Genomic DNA, 22,113 nt, shown 5'->3' on the forward strand with positions numbered 1-22,113 from the left:
TATCTGGTTGGCTGTAATCTGGGCTCATAATGCTCATGCCTCTCCTTTTCCTCCTCTCCTCGCTTCCTCTACTCTCTCTCTCTCTCAGCTGCTCACCCTCCTCCTCCTGCCTCGCCTTCTCCTTCCTCCCCTCCTCTAAAATCCTCCCGCTTTTTTCTCTCTCTCACTGTACACAGCATTAGTGAGAGACAGAGTGAAGGGGAGGGGTTGAGGGATCAGAGGGATAGAGTATGTGTTTGTGTGTGTATGTGTATGTGTATGTGTGTGTGTGTGTGTGTGTGTGTGTGTGTGTGTGTGTGTGTGTGTGTGTGTGTATGCTCGCGACTGTATGTGTGTGTGTGTGTGTGTGTGTGTGTGCCATGTGACTTAATGATGTAGTAGGACTCCCCCAGCAGCTGTCGCACTCATTCCTTCATATTGCTTCATTATGAGCTTCATACATTTGCACTGAAGACCAGCATTGGTAAACTGTCAATGGAGCAGGGATACTGACAACCGGCAGGTGCAAAGAGAAGCAGTGAGGAGGATTTTTCAATATATTATCATATACTGCAGGTTTAACAGTTACATCCATCCATTCTCTGGATGCGGATAAATATTTACACACCCTGACATGGTAAAATGCGTGAGGAGATTATTCTGGGGTGAAATTAAAGCTGCAATAATCAATATTTTTGGCTGGATCGCAACAGCGGGGCCAGCCAAATAAACACGAATGCCCATGAGTGAGTGAGTGAGTGAATGAACTGAGTGAGTATGTGATAAAGCTGCACCATTGGTCAGCGGAATGTTGTGTGACTGGGTGATAAGGTTACACCATTAGTTGGTCGGCCAAGTGTTGGAGTTTCCCCATTGGCCTTTGCGCTTTCAAAATGAATTGGTGCAAACAGTTTCTATTGCATCATCAGTGGGTTCAAACCCATTTAGTAGGTTTTCTTCACAAAAGCACATAGCGACAAATCTGGCGACTTTTTGGACAAACCTCATCTACTTTTCGTAGAAGAGTTGTCAGTATTGACATGGAAGCTTGGTCAGGCTTTCCTTCCACGGGCAACCTCTCTCTGGTCTCATTCAATTTATCACACAGCAACTGACAGAGACATACTACTACCTGAGAGAGAGAGACGTACTACCTGCTCAGCAGCAAACAGCACATAGACATAGTGAGAGACTAGCTGGTGAACACAGTGGAGCATCTAACAGAACACACATTTCAATGTCCCAGGAGTTTGTGGAGACCAAAACAGAAGTAAAAGGAGAGTGAATATTCACTCTGAATGAATGCTAATTTTTTTCATTACTGCTGATACTGTTTGCTAACTTTTGCCAAAAAACCTTGATAAGGAGACGATGTGATGTTGTCTTTATATGTTGTGTCACTCTCAAGCGGCCAAAAACTAAATTACTGCTTATAGAGCTGTGCATAAACTCTACCTATCTATCGACTAGCATCTTAAAGAATAATTAGTATGGTTTATTACAACTTGTTGGCTGGATGTTAGCTAATTCTAGTGGCTAATTCTGCACTCTGAGCTATCAGTAACGTTTGCCTCTTCAGATAATGAACATTTTCCCCACATCATTTTTGTGTTTGTGCCGTCTAAGGCACAAAAACAACTCCATATGTCGATCTCCTTATTAACTATTGAGACCAAGTATATATATATACTGTAGTACCTCCTGCAATGCCCAACCCCCAACACCTCAACACCGCCATATCCATTATATTTCACATCCCCATACCTAGTCTGCAATGCCAGGGATCAGCATACCCAGGCCCACAACCCAGCCCACTGCCCAGTTTACAATGCACCGTAAGCCAATGCGAACCCTTGCAGGTGGTGAGCTCATAGGGTGATGGTTACATGTAATTTGTTCAGGCTTTGCGCCACTGGGCCCCATAGGCCAAGGCCTTGTCACCACATGCTCCCTGGTGAGCTCCCCTCCCAGGTCTTGCTCCAGGAGGGTACCCCAATTTCCCTAATTCAGGCAAGGTGACGCAGTCCAGAAGTTTGCCCTTCATCTGGCTGTCATGAATTGTTCTTAGTCTGGCCTCTCCTCTCTGACCAGTTTGCTTTGGGAGACCCTACCAAGGGCTGCTGCCACCGACAACACAACTTCCATGATCACTGAGACACATAAACCCCTCCACTATGTTAAGGTGGTTATTCTCAGTTTGGTTTGGTGATCCCACACTTTCTTTTTCTTTTGTTAAAAAAATGAAAAGAAAAATGAAATCAAAGTCATACTCGGAGACCAGCTACAGACAAAGAATTGTACAATTTAATCTCAGACTTAATGTGCACTGCTCCCATGGAGAAATTTCTCCATACAAATTTCTTTGCATTTTTGCACTGGAATTTTGGCTCAGACCTGATGTGCAATGGCTTTATGACAAGTTGTAGTAAAGTGGAATCATCCTTTATGAGACTGTTTTGCAATGAGTTTTGACCCAGTCAAATTTGACTGATTTCTCCAGAATATTTTCAGGAACTGTTCCCTCGCATCTTTTATCTTGTCAGGGTGAGGACATTCTTTTAAACAACATTTAGACAATGGACCACCATAGGTCTATACCAACATCAAATATTTAATTATTTGAATAGTCAATAGTGATTATGAACTTTAGGTTTGGGTCATGCTCCCATGTTCTGGAGGTCTATTTTATGCATCACTGCAACAAAAGAAAAGCAACTGACAGAAATTAGAGAATACTGACACATTGGAAAAATGTTACCCATTCTATTATTTCACAGAAACACACACAAGAAACACAGTAACACACACACACACACACACACACACACACACACACACACACACACACACACACACACACACACACACACACACACACACACACACACACACACAAAGTCATTCTGTCCTTGAGGAATGAGGAAAAGGACATCCTGTGGGGCTTCCCCTGAGCTGTATAGCTGGAAACTCCCAACACACAACAACAGGAATGGGCAGGATGGTCAACTGCGGCACTGTTCTCCACTTCAACAATCACTCTGATTACTCCTGTTTGAACAGTAGCTTAGTGCTCACAGGCAAATAGCCTGGAAAAAAAACATTCACCACACCCCACTCACCAATTAATGACTTTTATACTGATTATTTTTCTACTGAATTATTGCTACTGGACACTACAGCTCTGAACACGTCCTTACCTTAGACATGGATACCTTTGACAACCTTTGACATGGAACACTTAATTACTCAGTTTATCTGGGGTCTAGTTAAATCATCTGTGAATTTACTAATGCATTTTTTTGTTGAACACAGCATAATCTTAGATGCTTCAGCTAAGGTGTGAATAAGTTACCAAGGACAGAAACTATGGAAGGTGAATGGTGCCATCTGGTGGACAACTCATGTACATGGTCCTGAATGGGACCATGAACCTACTGTATGTTTAACAAACTGATCAAAGAACAGACATTAGTGAACTTATTTTAGCATGATTATGTTCTATTTTCTTTTTTTTGTACTGTGTAAGAACTACTGGTACATATCAATAATTTATTTTTCAGATAGGGGATAAATACTTTCAAATGTACATTTAAATACAATTTGGAAAGTGTTACATTGTCAGAAGTGGGTAAATAGACAAACTACACACACTAATGTATTCAAACAGTGTGTTGCTGCCAGTGTGTAGAAAACGGTCTGCTCAGTTTCCTATTACATAAGTTTGTCTTTTTCTGGCATCAGTAAATTATTGAGATTTATCATGTTGCCCTACTGCTGCTGAAGAGTCAGTAACCAGAAAAAGATTACTGGAGTTGAGCAGTAGAGGGAAGTAATGTTGCTGGTAATAAATACCAGCAGAAGAAGAGGGAGCTGGCTCTTCTTTAACCAGCTATGTTTTTAGCATTATGACATGTCAACCTGACCTGTGTGTACTGTGTAATGTAAAGCCATCTAGTTAGCTGTGTAGCTTTTAATACTTGGCAAGCCAGCAGTTTTTCATAAAGTGAAAATAACAGGCCTGCACCACAGCATGTAGTTTAGTAGTTTGTGCAACTCGTTCGTATGAACTGGCAGCTTAGGTAGCTACCCTTTGTTAGCAAAAGCTAACTCTGTTAATTGAGGAGTGCCTGATTCAACAGGGTAAGCATTTAAATATACTTGTCATTTTAGTTGGCATAAGATCGAAAGAGCCCAGTGTTTGTTCGATGTATGTTAGCTATGCGGGTGGGGGAGGATAAAGTTTTTCCTCTTCATTGTTTTGTTGGTTGCCAGTACATACATAACTTAACTCTGGTTGAAGCTGCATACATACGTTAGACAACGCAGCAGTGATATGTGAAGCCAGCTAGCTCAAAAACAGTTGATTTTTAACACGTAAACAACACGTTGACGACACGTAAACAACGCGCAGCAGTATTGTTAACGCCAAGTGTTCTTGGCTTGTGAAAATCAACGCGTTAAAAACGTGTAGTCTCAAACATCAATTTCATCAATATCATCAGTCAATTCTGAGCCATTTAGCTACTTGCCCAGTTTGAACGGGTAAGTCTCTCAAGTTATCGTTGGCAGTTGAGCACTATGGTTAAACAATTTCTGTGAGCCTGGGGGTTGCCTGCCAGTATTTAACATGCTAAGGATCCTATTATGTCAATTACCTTTTCTTTCTTTGTTGTGAAGCCTACAAAAGTAAAATATTGAATGGCAGTTTTATGACTTAAATTATTTTCGTGAAGATAGAATTGCCTCCTTCTGCTCAACTACTACTACTTTTTGGTAAACAAACACATTAGCCACATTCTAGACTTAAGACCACTCATCAAACTTTAGTTTTTCACCATTAAAAATATTTATAATTTTGTGGGGGAAAAGGTTACAGCAGTGGTAGGCTACTCCTTCAATGCTGGTTTAGGTGCAGACCATTGTAATAAATATCTGGCCTTGGGAAACGACATAATTGTTTTATGAGCATTTTAATTTAATTTAGAGCTATGACGATGCTGATGCTGATGAAATGGTAAAATAATGACCAATGTGTTGACAAGAATTTCAGGATATTATCTAGGTGCTTGGTGCAGGAACCCTGTGAACATAATTTAAGATGAAATCCCACAGGTTAACAAATAATTTTAATATATTGTCCCCTCAATATTCTTGCCCTTCAAGCTTGCCAATTTTCACAAACAACCTCTTGAAGCTTGGATGATTGCTTTCTAACATATTTTTTCTCCACATTCATGCATAATATGGAACATCAGTATGTACTGATGTAAGAGTGGATTGACAAGGATGTAATCTTTGTTTTAGATGTACTTACTGATAGAGGCAACCTCTACAGATTTGTTGATTTTGTTCAGAATAAGGGTAAAATATTTCTTGAAAAGAATATTACAGTGTTATAAGAAGTATATCACCAAAATTACTATTTCTCAATCCAAAATACATTATTGTATGGCCTTTTGACATTTGTCATAAGACTTAAGAAGATCCTCAGTACGTTAAATGGTGGCACTCAAGAAATGGTTTAGCTATTAGGCATCCAATGGAAACTTGGATGCTCAGCCCTAGGGTTCAAACTGGGCAAGTGGCAAGATGGGTTGGAATTATATGAAATTTATGTCTGGGATCAAACGTTGTTAATGTGTTTTTATTGTGAAAAATCAACGTGTAACCAACACATCATTTGTGCGCTGTTTATGTGGTGTCTACGAGTTTACATGTTAAAAATCACGTTTTTGAGCTAACTAGCTTTCCATACAGTTGGACTTGACACCAAGAACACCAGTATGTAAAAACATGAACTCTAAATGTGTCAGAGCATGTACGTATGTAAGAAAAGGATAGTTAGGCAGCAGCAGCCAAAGTAATATAATTTTAAAAACTCAGTCACTAATGTATTTACTCAAGAAATCACAGGTGTATTTAAACATTTGGTGAACAACTGATGGAAAAAATGAAACTTTATGAAAAATGTTTTTTTACACAATCGAAAAGCATAATTTAGCAACAATAAATCCCAATCAACTGTACATTTAGTTATTAGTTAGTAGTTATTTAGCTAGCCTTTGAGTTGTCTGTGTGTTAAAGGACCTGGTATCTATTTGGGAATGATAGCAGGTTCTAGCTGTACCTATGAATGAATGCATTGTTGTGTTTTACCATTGATATTATAAACCAGCACAGCTTTGATTTTGCATACGTAGGCTCCAAGTCAAACCATATTACTTGGTCATTCCATGCCAACTCAACCAGAATTCAGAACTTTTCCAAGTTCATTTCATGGATTGTCTAGAAAAAATTCACGTGAAAACTTCTATTAAATTCATGGAACCTTGCAAGATCCTATAGCTCTACTCATACTTTTTTATTATCTCCACCAAGGGGGTTGTGTTTTCACCCATGTCTGTTTGTTGTTGTTTTTTTTAAACGATTTGCACCAGGGATGGGGCATGGGCCAGGGAAGAACCCTTTTCATGCCAATACGTTTAATGAGGCTGATCCTGGAAACCTTTTATTACTTTCCTTAACATTGCCAGATAGAGCATTTTTGCCTTGATGGATGCACTCTACTGAGTACCAGTCTAGTTTAGTTGTTTAGCAAAATTTAATCATTTTTGTGATTCTTTGTATGTGTATTCTAAACCTCACCAATTGCTTATTTTTCAGTGGATTGGGTTGAAAATTTCTACTGAACATCAAGGGAAATCCCTGGATAATTTGCAACATGTAGTTACGTAAATAGTTGTTGCCAATTGTTTTACAGTAATCAAATTAATATAAATAAATCATTTTTTACTCGAACAAAGAATCTTGAATTTTCAAAAACTAATATCTCCACTAGTTTTCACTCTCTTGCAACCAAATTTTGAATCTGTGTAGTATTAATATGGTTCTATCACATCTAGAAGTTATTTGGTCCTGCATTAAAAAATTGAGTGCCACAGATATAGCTTCAGAGCTGAAAAGTCCACTTTTAAGTTATTTTGACATAGGGTTCATATTTTGGTATGTTTTCCAAGAAGGGATTGTTTTAATTTCCTCAAAACTTTTATTGTTATTTTTATGGGAAAGTGCTATATTCATTGCAGATAAATAAATAAATTAAGGATTTTATATTACTCCTTCATCATTTAATAATTTTTTTGAACATAGCTTATTTTTGTACTTTTGACTGGCTGTAAGATCACATTCAGTGTTTTTATTTCATAAGTAGATATTTGTACTATGTTGACTTCAAGATATTCTTTCTCTTTGTGGTACCTATTGAGTCTGTTTTTCATTGGGTCAGGAAATTTGAAAGTTACAGCTTGTAATGGTTTGGTTTATTGTATACTAAATGATGTCATCTTGTTCAAAGTATTCATTTTAGTTCTTTAGCTCAATACACTCATATTATTTTACAGTTTCAAACTTTTCTGAACTAATTTCTGACATCCTCAACTAGTAGCATTAGAAAACAATAGAGCAAGTCTGGGTTAATCCCATTTGAAACAGGTTTGGTGGATTATAGCAAACGGGATTGCATCATACCCAGAAGTATATAAAGGAGTGCAACTGCAATTCATTTTATCATTAAGCAGTTTGATGTGATAGTGAGATCATGGAGCCCTACTCTACTGGAGAAAGCCAAGAAGAAGAAGCCAACTGTCACAAGATGGTCTGAACTAATGGAAAAGTTCATCTTTCAAGTTTGGCTGAGTTGGGAACAGACAGGGAACTATTGAAATTGAGAAGTGGATGCTCTGACTTGACAGATGATGGATGATGCATTTCCAGAAGTACTTTTTGGTGAAATAGCTTCCACTTCTCAACTTCAGTGTTTTTAAAAATAAATAAATAAAACATAACTTTAAAAAATATGTGGAGTAGAGCTATAGGATTTTGCGAAGTTAAATAAATTTTATAGAAATTTGCGCATGATTTTTTAAAAGAAATTCCATGACATGAACTAGGAGGTCCTAGGTGAGTTGGTAAAAATGTTCATTTGCAGGTATTATTAGAAATAAAACACCAGTATACAGGATTTTAGACCAATACAGTCCTGTGTGAAATTATTGGCATCCCTGAATTTTAAGAACACAATGTAGAAATACTCAGAAATGAATAAAAATGAACCAAATTGTATAATCAAAATATTTTAATAAAATGTCCAAGGTTACTGAACAAAAGAAAATAAAAAAAAACACAACTTCCATAATAGTGAAATAATACAAACACAAAATATACCCTCACACAATTATTGGCACCCTTCACTAATATTTAGTTTCAGAACGTTTGGCATCAATGACAGCCTATAACGTTTCTTGTAGCCATCTTTTAGCTTCTTACACCTGTCTGCTGGTAGTGTCATCCACTCTTCCGCTGCTTTGTGTTCAAGCTCTTTTAGGTTTGCAGGAGTCCTTTCTGCAATGCCAGATTTCAGCTCTCTCCAAAGGTTTTCAATGGGATTTAAGTCAGGACTCATTGCGGGCCACTCCAACACAGTCCAACTTTTCCTTTTCAACCATTCTTTTGTGGTCCTGGATGTGTGCTGTGGGTTGTTGTTCTGCTGAAAGAATCAAGACTTTCACCTCAAACCTAGTTTTCTGGCACTGGGTAACACATTTCACTCTAAAATGTGTTGGTAATGTCCTGATTTCATCAATGTTGTGATACATTCAGTGCCTCCAGTACCAGAGGCAGAAAAGCAGCCCCACAGCATTATAGAACCTCCGCTATGTTTTACTGTAGGTAGGGTTCTTTTCCTTATGGGCTTAATTTCATCGCCTATAAACAAACTGAAGCACTGCATTCCCCGAAAGCTCTACTGTGGTTTCATCTGTCCATAGAACATTATCCCAGAGAGACTGCGGCTTATCTATGACAGGTGTTACAAATATTAGTCTTGCCTTTTTGTGCCTTTCTTTCAATAGCGGTGTCCTCTTTGGCCTTCGGACCAACTTTAGTGTGTCGTGTATGGCATGGGCTGAAACCACCACTCCAGATTGCCCCAGGTTAGCCTGAAGCTCTTAAATGTTATGCGCAGTCTTTTTCCCACAGTCTCCACCAACCTTCGCAGACTTCTCTCATTGAGAATCATCTTAGCACCACATCTTGGCAGCATCATAACAGTTTAATGACTGTAAAACTTCTTGATAACTTTACAAACAGGGATTTCAAGATCTGTGGTGATTGCCTTGTAGCCTTTTGAATTATGTTTTTTTTGATAATAGCATTTCTGATGCTCTCAGACAGCTCTCTTGTCTTCTTGTCTTTTATTTGTTTTTATTTTGTTTTAGGAGCTAATTTAAATTCATCAAAAGGGTGCCAAAAATTGTGTTGAGTGTACATTTTAAGTTTGTGTTTTTGTATTGCATTATATGAAAGCATTTTGTTGAGGTTGTTTTTGTTGTTCAATAACTTTGGACATTTTATTAAATATTGTGATTATGCAAAACTGGTTAATTTGCGTTAATTTGCATTAATTTCTGAAGATATTCTAAATTCTGTACTTAAAATTCAGGGGTGCGTATAATTTCAGCCAGGATTGTAAAATAACTGGATCAATGTTGGCACCAAACAGCTTCTTATTTTAGGCTTTAATACTAAAGGTCTTTAGCCTACCGACATGTAAAATCCACTGTGATCAGTTTCCAATCAGGCAATGGCAATCGATCATTCTGGCCTTTCTACCGCTATCATGCTTATTCTTTTAAATGTGTTGCCAACTGGCAGAGAGTACAAAGCGTTAAAACATCATAAAATTGTAAAAAGTGCCCATCATAGTTCTAAGTTATGTCTTCAAATTGTTTGTTTTCAATAAGTTATAGTAGAAAAACTAAAGATACTCACGTTACTAAATAGAAGATTAAGAAAACCACCATATATCAAAAAATCGTTTCAGCTTGACACCACACTGTAACGATCATGTGCTTTGGGTGTGTAAGAAGTTTTCTTCCTAATATGTATTATTTGACTAACTAGTAAATGGAGACCTTTTATTATTAAAAACATTTCCATGAAGATTTTTAAAAGTGAAATGCTGAAAATTTTCAAACGCTTAAATGAGTCAAGTATATTTCCATAATTTTGTTACTTATGAATCAACAAATACAACTGTTGCTTTCATAGAATCATAAAAGATCCACAACCTTTTCTTTAACTGCTTCTTTGTGTAATGAATTTAAATGTACCTCCATTTGAAACAGACTCAGATGTGCAGGTGTGAAAGCTTTATTCATTTATTGACATAGAATTTTCCCCCTCAGCTTTGAATGAGCTTCACTTCACTATAATATTTCCTTTAAATTTCTTTCAGATCTCCACTTAAATGTCCCGAGTCTCCTCAAATGTCATCTCCTCACATGGCTAGAGCAAGGTAAGATCTGAGGACACAGAAAGTACAGTTGGAACTGTGGAGCAATCAGGACTAACAAGTGAGCTTCAGGGCTCATGTCTGCTTCAACACTCCCATCCACGACTTCTCACTGTAGAGAACGCCTCAGCATGGTGAAGACAGCAAAGATGGAGCTGCTGAGAGCGCTTATCAGTGAGTGTTTGTCTGCAGCTGCAGAGGAGATCTTCAAGATAGCAGAAAGAACCATTATAGAGTATGAAAAGGAAATGTCCTGTTCAAAGTGGATAGTGGACGGCCACCGCAGACTGCTGGATGTTGCCAAGTCACAAAGTGAAGGTCAGTCTGTCAGAAGTTTGCTTTTTAGTAACGAAATCACAATTTCTGATCAAATAAAATTACAGAGAAATGTCTGGGGTCCCAAGGTGTCAATGACAATGACTTTACATGCACTGGGCAGGACACTGTTGTCTGCAAAATGGTATTGTATTCACAAGCTTACTTTTTAAATCGGGAAGCCAATTTTCCTGTCTATTCTTTTACATTGGCATGCATCATTCTGTCAGACTTTTAGGTACACATTATATTTAGAATAAAAACAAATAAATATAGATAAAGATAGATAGACAGATTAAAATATCTTTGCATTCTTCTAAATTTCCATGCAGACTAAAGAAAAGAAGAGCCAACTGACCTGAGGAGCAACAATGGTAACGCAAACCAGCCGAAATTATCTAGCTAGCTACTACGTTAACCATTATTACATCCAAATAACAAAATTTTCACAGTAATTAAGTTACACGGTTGCCTGGGAGAGGTTCAGGAACTTAAAGAGCGTTTAGCATTAGCTAACACGTGCTGCTTAACGGAACAATCAGCCATCAGTGTGCTGTTAGCATGCACTTGTGCCATTTGTCTTTCAGTACAGGGGTTTGTTTGTAAAGCCCCTCACTTTTATCATGTGGTATGACAGCTAGGGGATCCCTCAAGCTACAAATGAAGTCACTGACCGAATCCCACTGACTAAAATTTAATTGACTGATGTTAGGTCTGTTAAGAACCTTGACAACTCTTTACATATCATTATTGAAGGCAATCATAAATTCCTGCACATTAGTGGCAGTTCATATCACTAATGAGTAAAAATAAGGAGGGCTATCTAAAAACATATTTGATGCTCAAAGATAAAGATTAGATAAAGATATCTTTCAAGATAAGATATATATATTGAATATTAGGTTCTTCGTGGTAAGCTACATCAACTATATGATATTTACTCATAACCAATTAATACTTTGTCTTTTAAAGACAATATCTTGTCTTTACGAGATATTATCAGTAAAAAGCAGTAAAAAGTTTTAATTGTGACATATAGAACTTATTAGTTCACTGGAGCAGTCCTCATCTTCTGCACTGTACTGTGACTGTGGGACAGGCTGCTTCTGTAATCACAATACAAACACATCAGTGACTACAACCACATTAAATCAATTAGAGCTCAGCTTACGTATATGCGACCAGTGAAATATAAAAAAACAACTAACTCTCCTCCTTTTGTTCTTTATTATTATAAATATCACTGAATAATAAACTTAGTTTAAGTCCAGAAAATTAAAGTAATCAGATACTCATACTACCCTTCACGCACAGTGTATCAGTACACAAAACATTTGGCTATCTAGATGTTTGTTTTTAAGACTAAGTTGAGGACTAAGCTGAAGTACCTTATCTTATTGTATCTTATTACCAATTTTCTTAAGTTTCTGTAAGGCACAAAAAAAATTAAAAATGTGCTGGGTTCTCTGAAACATTATTCACAAATACTTTAAACACTGTCAGTTAACTTCAATTATTATAATGTGAACTGAGATTAAACCTTCATGTTTAAATGTGTCACTTATCAATGTTTCCATTTTGTTACTTTACATGTTTGAATTGATGGCACTATTAGTTACAGACAGGTGAAGTAAATTATATTTGCAAGGGTGCTTGAATTGGACTCAAGATTAAAACTACAGGTAGTTTTGATATTGTTACCTGTCTTCATTTACTTGATGTTGCGTTACACGTAATTACTGAATCACTTTACTCCAAATCTGGAGTAAAGTCAAAAATGGTGCTGCTGTCTGAGGTTCAGATGCAGCTCACCTCTGCACAGACAGCTGGAGAACATCCAAACGTCTTATTCTTGACTCCAAAATCCTGTAGCTGCTGTGAGAGTCCTGGGATCTGATCGTTGTACTGATACGGTGACTGAGAGCAGATAATATCTGTCAACGGTCCAAGAACATCCAAACGTTTTACTCTTGCCTCCAAAATCCTGTAGCTGCTGTGAGAGTCCTGGAATCTGATAGCTGTACTGATATGGTGACTGAGAGCAGATAATATCTGTCAACAGTCTGTTTTTCATTAAAATGAAAAAATGTAAAATTTTTTGAGTAGTGTCTGAAAAACTCAAAATTAAATTCATAAATAACCAGCATTAACAAGTTATCCTACGTGGCTAACTTTGAGTTTTGCAGTAAAGTTAGCCAACTACCTAACACGAGTGAGCAGACAAAAATTACCAATTTACTGAACAAATGCAAAGAAGAGGAACCCTCAAAATTTTTGTAAAATTCCTGACTGTTGCATCAGGTCAGTGATTTTAAAATGAAAATGTAAACAATCTTTCAGACAATGCTTGACCCACTCCGCTCCTCTGACACATCTGATGGAGGTTTGAGAGCACCTGTCACTCACTCATGCTGAGCCACACCCCTTTTTTTAATTTAATTAATTTATTTACTTATTAAAAACAAACTTATAAGAAAAATTACCACTTGAACATGCATCAGCATGATGAAACCTACCTAAAATAATAGGAACCAACCTCAAAAATGATTTTATGTATGTGTATATGTATGTATTTGTGTACTCTGAATTTTTAGTTTAGCTAATGTCCCATCTACTAATTACGGAATGGGCAGGGTTTATATACTGCAACCCTCCAATAGGGGGCGAGATATTCTGGGGAGCTGTCATGTTGTTAGATCTTTACATACTATACTATAGTCTACTGTCAAGCTCCATTGCATTTCTACAATGCAGTATGGTAGCATCTTTCAGTAGACCCTCCCTGGCTGATAAACAGCCGCATCTTTCCAACTTCATACCTCGAGTTTGTAACCCAGATTGTATGTCTAGAATGTGTCGAAGTCTAAAGTCCTGATGATGTCATCAGGGTTATTTTCTCAGACTTGACAAAGCTACTCCAGAGCTACACGTAACATTAACTGTTTCCACAGGCTGAGTAGAACTATGAAGCGTAAACTGAACTTAACGTATAAAATTGGTGGAGGGCAAATTTAATTTAATTGTAGAATCCATGTAATTTCACTCTCACATTTCAAATTCAGGTAACATTTTGTTAAAGCTTCTATTAGTCAGAGTATGGACTCAAAATATTGAGATCTAAGTGTGTTTTGAAATGGAACTACGCTGTCTTCTGGTGTGCCGTAAAATGGCTGCACTGACGAGAGCTTTGAGTCAACTCAGCAATTTACTGAGGATTTACTTCTTATTACTGGCTGTTTTTGCACATACAGTGCTATTATAGATTCAGTGTTATTGACAAACACTTTCGGAGATATAATCATCAGCCAGTTTGGTCTTTAAGCCGACTTTTGACACCGTGGATGGCATACTACCCTGGGTCTTTTGTTTACTTGCACGTTGTTGGAGGAAAACAAAGAAAAGGAAGCACTCCAGGGCTCTGTGCAAACCCGACAGAGAAACCTCCTCTTGTCTAATATTCTGTTAGCTAATGTTCAGTCCCTGGACAACAAGCTAGATGAGCTGTGTGCATGGATTAAAAACCAAGGGGACTTTAGGAGCTGCTGGCATTCACTGAGTACTGCTCCCTGGTTCTGGAGCTGCTGACCATAAAATTTAGACCTTTCTACCTCCCCAGCCAGTTCAGCTCAGTCTTTTTCACAGCTATTTAAATCCCCGCACCACCCTGGACAAGCGGTATAGGATTGTAAATGGACTGGAGAACTCACATCCAGATGCTGTGTTCATTGTTTTGGGAGACTTTAAGAGAGCCAACATGAAGAAGGTTCTCCCAAAATACTATCAACATATCGCTTTTGACTGGCAGATGTTCGAGGATGCAGCCGCCAGCAAAATCGGCGACGAACCAGAAAACAAGGGTCAGCCAAGAGCTCCACGCTAAACTCAAAGCTCAGACTACCACCTTCAACTCAGGGGACCCTGACGCCTAAAAAGCAGCCAGATATGACCTCTGACAACTACAGCTCTGATCCCAGATGCACATGGCGTGGATTTAAACTGCATCATGGACTAAATAGGGAAAAAAGGGAATAATGTTCAACCCACTGCATTGTTTCCAGACGAGTCCGCCATGTGTCCACATGTGTGCGGTGAGGCTGCCAACATTGACCCTAAAAGTGGCCAAAGTGAGATGGTGCTTCGAAAGGATCAACTCCCACAAAACCCTGTGGCCAGATAGTGTCCCAGAATTGGCTCTCAGGGCAGGTGCTGATCAAACGGCAGAGGTGTTCACCAACATCTTTAACCTCTCCGAGTCAGTCTGTGGGCCCCACCCCCTTTAAGGCATCCACAATCGTTCCCGAATCCAAGAAACCATTGGCCTTCTGTTCAACAACTACTGCTCTGTCGCACTAGCCAAAACCGACATCTGCTCTTCCCTTGCTGACACCTTGGACCCCCGTCACAGCTCCAGGGTCGTCAAGAGCCTCCTCTTGAAAATACTAACCAGCTGGTGCCAGGAAAATGGTTTCTCTCTCAATGTCAGTAAAACTAAAGACATGGTCATGGACTACAGGAGACAGCAGGGGGGTTTACACTTTCCGACCCACATTAACGATGCTGAGGTTGAAAGGGTAAACAGCTTCACCAAGTTCCTTGGTGTTCACATCACTCAAGATCTCTCTTGTTCACTACACATGGACACCATGGTTAAGAAAGCTTGCCAGCTGAAGAAGTTTTGCATGAATGCCAGGATCCTCATGAACTTCTACAGTTGCACCATTGAGTGCTTGCTGACGGGCTACATCATGGTCTGGTACAGGAACTGCTCTGCCCACATCCGCAAATCACTACTGGTGGGGGAACAGGATTGAACCAGGACTATCAACCATGACTACTGCTATGGAACTAGGAATGCTACATACCCATTTTGCAATACTGTGGAATACACTTGTCAGTTTTGCTTTATACATAAATCCTCATTTTCATAAATGTATGTAGTGTTATAATTTATTTATATAAAAAAATCTTTATATAATTTTTTATCTTTTATATATGTTAGATGACTAGTGCTCTTATTATTGAGCTGACCTGTTTTCTCATCCAGCACAATCTACCGTTGACCATGTGTTAACCTACATATGAACAATCAGACTGTACTGAATTGGAGATACAGGGAGAGTCCAAGTACAAGGGAGCTGCAGATTCAGTTGATAATTCTAAGAGATCCGTTTCACTGGTTTTGTAAAGCAGTAACAGAAGGTGAGGAGCAACAGAAAGGGTTTGAGTTTGCACATGGCAGAGAAACAATGTCAGTGGTTTGTGGGTTCTAAAGTGACTTTATTGTTCAGTGTGACAAGTGATTTAAGAAAAACCTTTTGCATCCACCAATTGTCTTATATATTGGTACGAGTCAGTACAGATAATCTTTCTCAACAGTGGAAGAACACCTCTGCTTGTCTTAAGGCACTGGGCACCCAAACAGGTGCTACCAATTAATCAGGTTGATGTTGGCTGGAGCAGTACTGGAATTACTTGAGGTCACCAAACAGCACAAACCAATAAGGATAATAAAAGTGTAACTTCTCCCACACAAACAGGTGCAAGAAAACTAATAAATGTCAGGTGTCAATCAAGCCCAGTCTTAACATGCCAACACTTTAATATTATAATGACTTAACTGGAATGATTTTGGAGTTTAAGTGTGTTTGGAATGAAGTAAAATGAATGTAATAAAACAAAACTCAATATAAAATGTATTTTCTGTTGAGCGAATCATGGCTTATCAATGTGCTGGGGTGTTCAACAATGTAGATTTTATTGCCATGACTATTTTGGCATGACAACATATATAAATCTCACTCCAAACAGCTCCCTCAGAGTCTTTATGCAAGTTGCAAGTTTAACATCCTCTGTTAGATCCAACAGTGTAATTTCACCGAAAATCAAATGGATTTTCTTTCCGTCTTTATTTTCTGTGACAGTATAGTGCTTCTCTGATGACATGTTGCTGGTAGCTCTACTAATATTTTCTCATTTCTAAAGTGTCTCATTTCAACTACTGACACTAGTAAATGTGTTATGTTTTTGTCTGCTGATTTTCAACAGTGGGACTTGAAGCTCTGAGACTGACACTGAGCTCTGAAATTCTTCCTTTGGCTCTCAAGTGACATTTTTGTGAATGAAACCTTCCCACAGAGTGGGGGAGTCAGCCTTATATGGAGGTTTTAGGAATGTCAATTATGCACATGATCACGTCTGATAAATATGGACCTCTTCATGAACAGGGGATATTCATCGGTCTGAAACAACCCATTTAGGTGAAATTTGTGCAGTTAACAGTGTTTGGTGAATCCAACTTGGAACATTCATAAAAGTAAATAAAGTTAGAGATCATTAGGATATGAATACAAAAGTGTACTTGCATGGGGCTCAGTATTATTTCAGACTTCCTGTAAGAATTATTTTCAGCTATAGACTGGTATTGTCCAACTGTCTGATTCGACCACTCTCACAATAGATTCCATCAAGTACTATCCAGTATGTTGAAATTTGAAAATGGTCAAGTCTAAAAGTGTGTTTTAAAGTAGCAATACAGGAAACCTAACGGTGAAACATAATTTACTTATGCCACCGGGTTGGCTTAAATATATACAAGTCATGCCTTTACACTGTCCAGCTACTACTGTAACTCACATTGACATCTGTAAAATTAATTTACTATTCATTTTTGCTTCAGACTATCTCCAGATGTCTGCCACTGATGTGAAGCTGCAGTCGGGTGAGCAGCAGCCTCCTGCCAGTATCAGTGTGAGCTGGGAGGAACCAGACAACACCACATTAGAGCCAACAGAAGACTGTTGCAACATGAACAACACTCATCCACATGCCTCTCCTGCCAGTGAAAATGATCAAAATGATCGGGAGATACTGAATAATATTGATGAAGATGATGTGAAGCAGGACTGCGATCTGAATATGCCTTTTACAATCCTCAAAGTGAAGAAACTATTTAAATGTCCCATTTGCTTCATTGGTTTTTCTTCCAAAAAGACAATGGTACAACACGTCAAGACGCATCCAGAGGACAAATCCCCTTCTTACCAGTGCCAGTTCTGTGGCTGCTACTTCTGCCACAAGTCTGAATTTATCATTCACACCAGTATACATAAAGGCTCCAAACCATACAAGTGCCAAGACTGTGAAAAAAGCTTTCACCAGAGGGACAGTCTGCTTATTCACAGGCAGAAACACACTGGGGAGATACTATATCATTGTTTTAGTGAAAAGGCGGATGCAGAATCTCGCCTCAAATCAATGACGGCTGCCAGTAACATGGAAGAAGAGCTTGACCTGAGACAGGATGAATCTGGCATTAAGACATTTCCACTAACCATCACTCCTTGTGACAAAAGTGAGTTTGATCAGGAATCTCTCCAGCCCCTGTGTCTGTACCAAATCCAGACTGTTGATGACATAGATAAGTTCTCAGCTGCACTTACAGTGGATCACATTAAAACTGAGCCAACTGGAGCTGATGGTGGAGTATCAGACAACAACACTGAGCATCAGCTGCTCCTTTCAGTGAATCCAGGTGAGCATTGTGAAAGTGAGACAGAGCCCAACCATCTCAGTATAAAGACTATCCTGCCAAGGAGACCTTCAGTAAAATCCACTGAGCTCATCATGAAATTTGAAGCAGGAACAGCACAGAAACCCTACAAGTGTCCTTGTTGCACCAAATGTTTCTCCTTGACTAAGACTTTAATAAGACATGTAAGGATCCACACAGAGGAAAAACCATATCAATGCCAGTTTTGTGGGCGAAACTTCTGTCAGAAGTCAGATCTGGTCAATCATACAAGGATACATACAGGGGAGAGACCCTATCAATGCCAAGAATGTAACAAGTCCTTCGCACAGAAAGGCAACTTGGTGGTCCACATGAGGAAACATACACGAGAGAGACTTTATCAGTGCCAAGAGTGCAGCTGTAGTTTTGGTCAGAAGTCATCCTTAGACTGTCACATGCAGTGCCACAGGTAGTTGAAAAAGTTTGTCACTTTGTTGGGACAGTGCCTTGGCAATGGGGCTGGGTATTAAAACTTAGTACTTTTGTGGTACCAACCAGAAGTGTCTGTAGCACCAGGGGCTAAACTGGGTTTTTTGAGGCATTTGTATCCAATTATATTTTGGGGGTTAGGTTTGGGTGTGGTGTTTTCCAAGACCACACAGTGAACGGTTTACACCACAAAGGTACTTTTGTTGACCTCCATTGTATTAGTGAAATTTCAATTTGCATATCTCAAATTTTTAAAATTAGATTTACTTTGGTGATTAGTTATAGTTCCATACTTGCAGTAATGCCACTACTACATATATTATATTCAGGCAGCAGAACTGAACACTCCGTCATAATAAACCTGACACACCAGAACAAATGTAAGGATTCTTCGGGGGAAATTATATTTTGACTTCAGGTGAAAATAAAAAAGTAAGCAACAGCATGATGGAGCTAGACTCATCCTGAACATGGACATATTGCTCCCAATGATTTCATTGTAGAAACTGTGAATCTGTGGATCAGCCCACATGTTCACTGTAACGGCTGACCTGTTTACTGTATCAATTCAGCTGTTTAATGTAACAGCTCATCTGTTCACTGTGCTGAAAAGCATTTAGGTTAATAAGGCTACAGTCAGATCACAAAGCCACATTTAGCCAGATTTAAATCATTCACAAAGTTACTACTGCTGTGACTCCGCAGCCCGTCTCTCCGTGTGGAGACACGATGTGGGTCCTGCTACTTTGTAATGACCACAGATATTTAATACAGTCAAAGAAAAGGAGCCTACATTGTTTTGGTCAGCTTGAGGCAGTGTCTGAAAGAGGAAGTGTCAAGCTGATACTGTGAGAGTTGTCATGCTGTTATACTGAAGGAGATGGAGTTGAGCTCTCATAGGGTGTGATTTGGATGTCAAACGTTTGCCTGTTACAAAAATCATCTCGCCACAGGGTCAATTAGTAGCTGTTCTGGAACTTTTGATTGTATCACATGATCTTCCTCAGCAGGTGAAGTTTGTCCAGTACAATGGAATCTTAGATGTTTTTCTGAGCACTTCAAGGACTTCTTGATGTTTGCTTAGAAGTTAAGATTGAAACTTCATTTACAAAATAATGATTGTTTTAAAATAATTTTTCCAAAATAAAAAATGAACTTTGAATCTCAGATCAACAGAAGTCAATAGATGAAATTTCCTTGAAAGAGTACTCCACAGATTTAGCATTGCTCTCCTGTAGCATTGTCAGTCTCACAATGGACACTTAAAAACAAAAAAACAATTAAAACAATGCAGCAGAACCAGAGATACCTTTTTTGTTCCACATATTCTTCTTCCTACCAAATCTTGGTGCCAACATTACCCCCACAAAACAACTTGACCGCCAACAGTTTGGTCAGAGATTCAGGGGAGTTATGCTAGTAGTGGCTAATGTATCCTGGAGCCTGTAGCCTGCAACAGAGATGAGGAGTGGGCTATGGAGGTCCGGTCTAACTCCACAGCTCCAGATTTTTTTTCTTTTCAAACTTGTAGTCTTCAGACCCAGCCCACGGTGACTCAAGTGACATCACCTGAGGATATTTATCAGACTTCACACAGCTCTCTCTGGAGGTTTTATTCAACTTTTTTCACAAATGCAGTAGTACTAACTAAAACATAAAAACACACCCCGATGAGGAAAATTAGTGCATTTCTTCTTTTAAAGTGCTCAGAAATAATGGACAGTTGAATATCTACTATTCTATGAAAGATTTATCTGCTGTAGAAGATCCCGCCTGATTCCACTCCTCTAAATCACCAACCACATCTCAAATTAGGTTAGTGATTCACACTGGTCTGGTGTTGGGCTCATTAACAGCTATTTAAAGAAAATTTTGACCATTTAGATATTTGAAGGTGGGATTAATGATGGGGACATCTTCCTACAGATCTAGCTTGTTGTGTTGCTACATTCATAAAAATCAGTCATAGAAAAATTGTGTCAAGCAAGATCAATATAGCTGTATAAGTTGTAATAGAGTTAATTGCCAACTGTTAGCTGACATTTCTTTGATTGACATGAAAAATGCAGCTTCTGTGTAGACCTAACATGACATTGAAGGACAGACATGTCAACGCTACTGATCGATTGGAGCAAAACAAAAAAAGAAATGAGAACATGAACATAATGTCAGGCTGAAAAGTGAAACAGGCTGCCTTGTGACTGTTTTGTCACCTGCTGTTTCCATTTTTAGGATATACATTATTAAAGTCCTTGTAAGGCTGTTTCTGTTCAGCAAAAAACTTTTATTTTATTTTATTGGATGACAGAAAGGAATTTACAGAAATCATGTTTATATGTGTGATGTGATGAAAAAAATATGTTGTATTTCTACAGGAACTAATAGTATCGGCACTAGTATCCAAAACTGTTTAATGATGAACAGCTCAATTTTCCATTGTGTGTGGTATTTCCTGGGGAAAAATAAAAGGACATGAGACTGTTATTTTCTCCATACTGTCCCTGATGTCATTCCACATTCATTTTTCTGAAACCTTGCATTCAGCCAACATGTCACCATGAGTCACCATGGACAGATAACTCTTACTGACAGTGAAATCCAGTAAATAAGTAGCAGGTGATATTAGAAGTGATTGAGGTGGAACATCTTCTGTACCTCTGAATGGGATATATGACATCAGATAATGTTAAGGTGGAGAATCTAGTTTCCAAATGAAACCAAACTGCTCCAGTGTGTTCAGCATTTAGCCAGTTTTTCCGTAGGGAGAGTTCAGAGAACGGAAGTTTTCTTTTTTTTGAAGCCTGTGTTTTAATTATACAAATCCCAGGTATAATTAAAACAGTCTGAGGACTGTTTCTACATAAACTATAAAAATTTCAATGTAAAACCAAGCTTCTGTCTCATAGTATCTGTTAAATGTATTGCAAAGAAAGCAACCAGATTGCACATACAGTAGTATGTACAATCTGGTGACACTTGTATTTGGTGTTCTGGCAGAACTCACCATAGGTGCAGACTCTTGCTCAAACACATTATGCAAATTCTAATTAAAATCAACAATGTTTTGAAAATGGTTTGTGTGGTTTCACATCATATTAGTGGAAGAATTAGAACAGGGCATCCTGTTGTCATTATTCCAACCCCAAGGAACTTTTCTGCAATCTTTTCATCCACCAGAAGCCACACATAATGCTTGTCACACTGATTCTGTGTAATTTAAAGATGCAAATATGCCTGTTTATATTAGATTTTATAACAATGGAATAGACACCATAAAAAGGCTGATGAATGAAAAAAAAACAACAAAAGAGTGGAATGTGTCAGTTGTAAAATAGTACAAGTGACAATTCTTGAGACATGCAATCAGGTCATGTCTTTACCATTGAAATTTACAAGAGTAAAGGCTGATGACTTATTATCAGAATGGATAAGACCAGCTAAAGACAACGTCGGTGTTGGGTGTGTCTCT

The 22,113-nt window shown here is 38.4% G+C and overlaps 1 protein-coding gene across 3 annotated transcripts; it reads left to right on the forward strand.

The window, feature by feature from the left end:
• The first annotated feature begins 3,864 nt into the window (after positions 1–3,864).
• Positions 3,865–20,244, forward strand: LOC120787405 (zinc finger protein 271-like). Of its 3 annotated transcripts, XM_040123034.1 has the most exons (4): positions 3,865–4,119; positions 10,274–10,333; positions 10,449–10,648; positions 17,322–20,244. In XM_040123034.1, the coding sequence occupies exons 2-4, from the start codon at positions 10,305–10,307 to the stop codon at positions 18,626–18,628; spliced, it is 1,536 nt and encodes a 511-aa protein (XP_039978968.1). In that variant the 5' UTR covers positions 3,865–4,119; positions 10,274–10,304; the 3' UTR covers positions 18,629–20,244. The 3 variants fall into 3 exon arrangements, 2 of the variants coding, with proteins under 2 accessions (XP_039978968.1, XP_039978967.1); XR_005706912.1 differs by lacking the exon at positions 17,322–20,244 and adding an exon at positions 10,978–11,195 and having other exon boundaries at positions 10,274–10,648; XM_040123033.1 differs by having other exon boundaries at positions 10,274–10,648.
• Positions 20,245–22,113: the final 1,869 nt, after the last annotated feature.

The sequence above is a fragment of the Xiphias gladius genome, unplaced genomic scaffold (assembly GCF_016859285.1).
Source record: "Xiphias gladius isolate SHS-SW01 ecotype Sanya breed wild unplaced genomic scaffold, ASM1685928v1 HiC_scaffold_1473, whole genome shotgun sequence".
NCBI lineage: Eukaryota > Metazoa > Chordata > Actinopteri > Istiophoriformes > Xiphiidae > Xiphias > Xiphias gladius.

Coding starts and splice junctions, on each gene's coding strand:
- LOC120787405 (XM_040123033.1), top strand. CDS start 10,408: ATGTCTGCTTCAACACTCCCATCCACGACTTCTCACTGTAGAGAACGC. Junction 10,649..17,321: donor TGCCAAGTCACAAAGTGAAG/GTCAGTCTGTCA, acceptor TTTTTGCTTCAG/ACTATCTCCAGATGTCTGCC.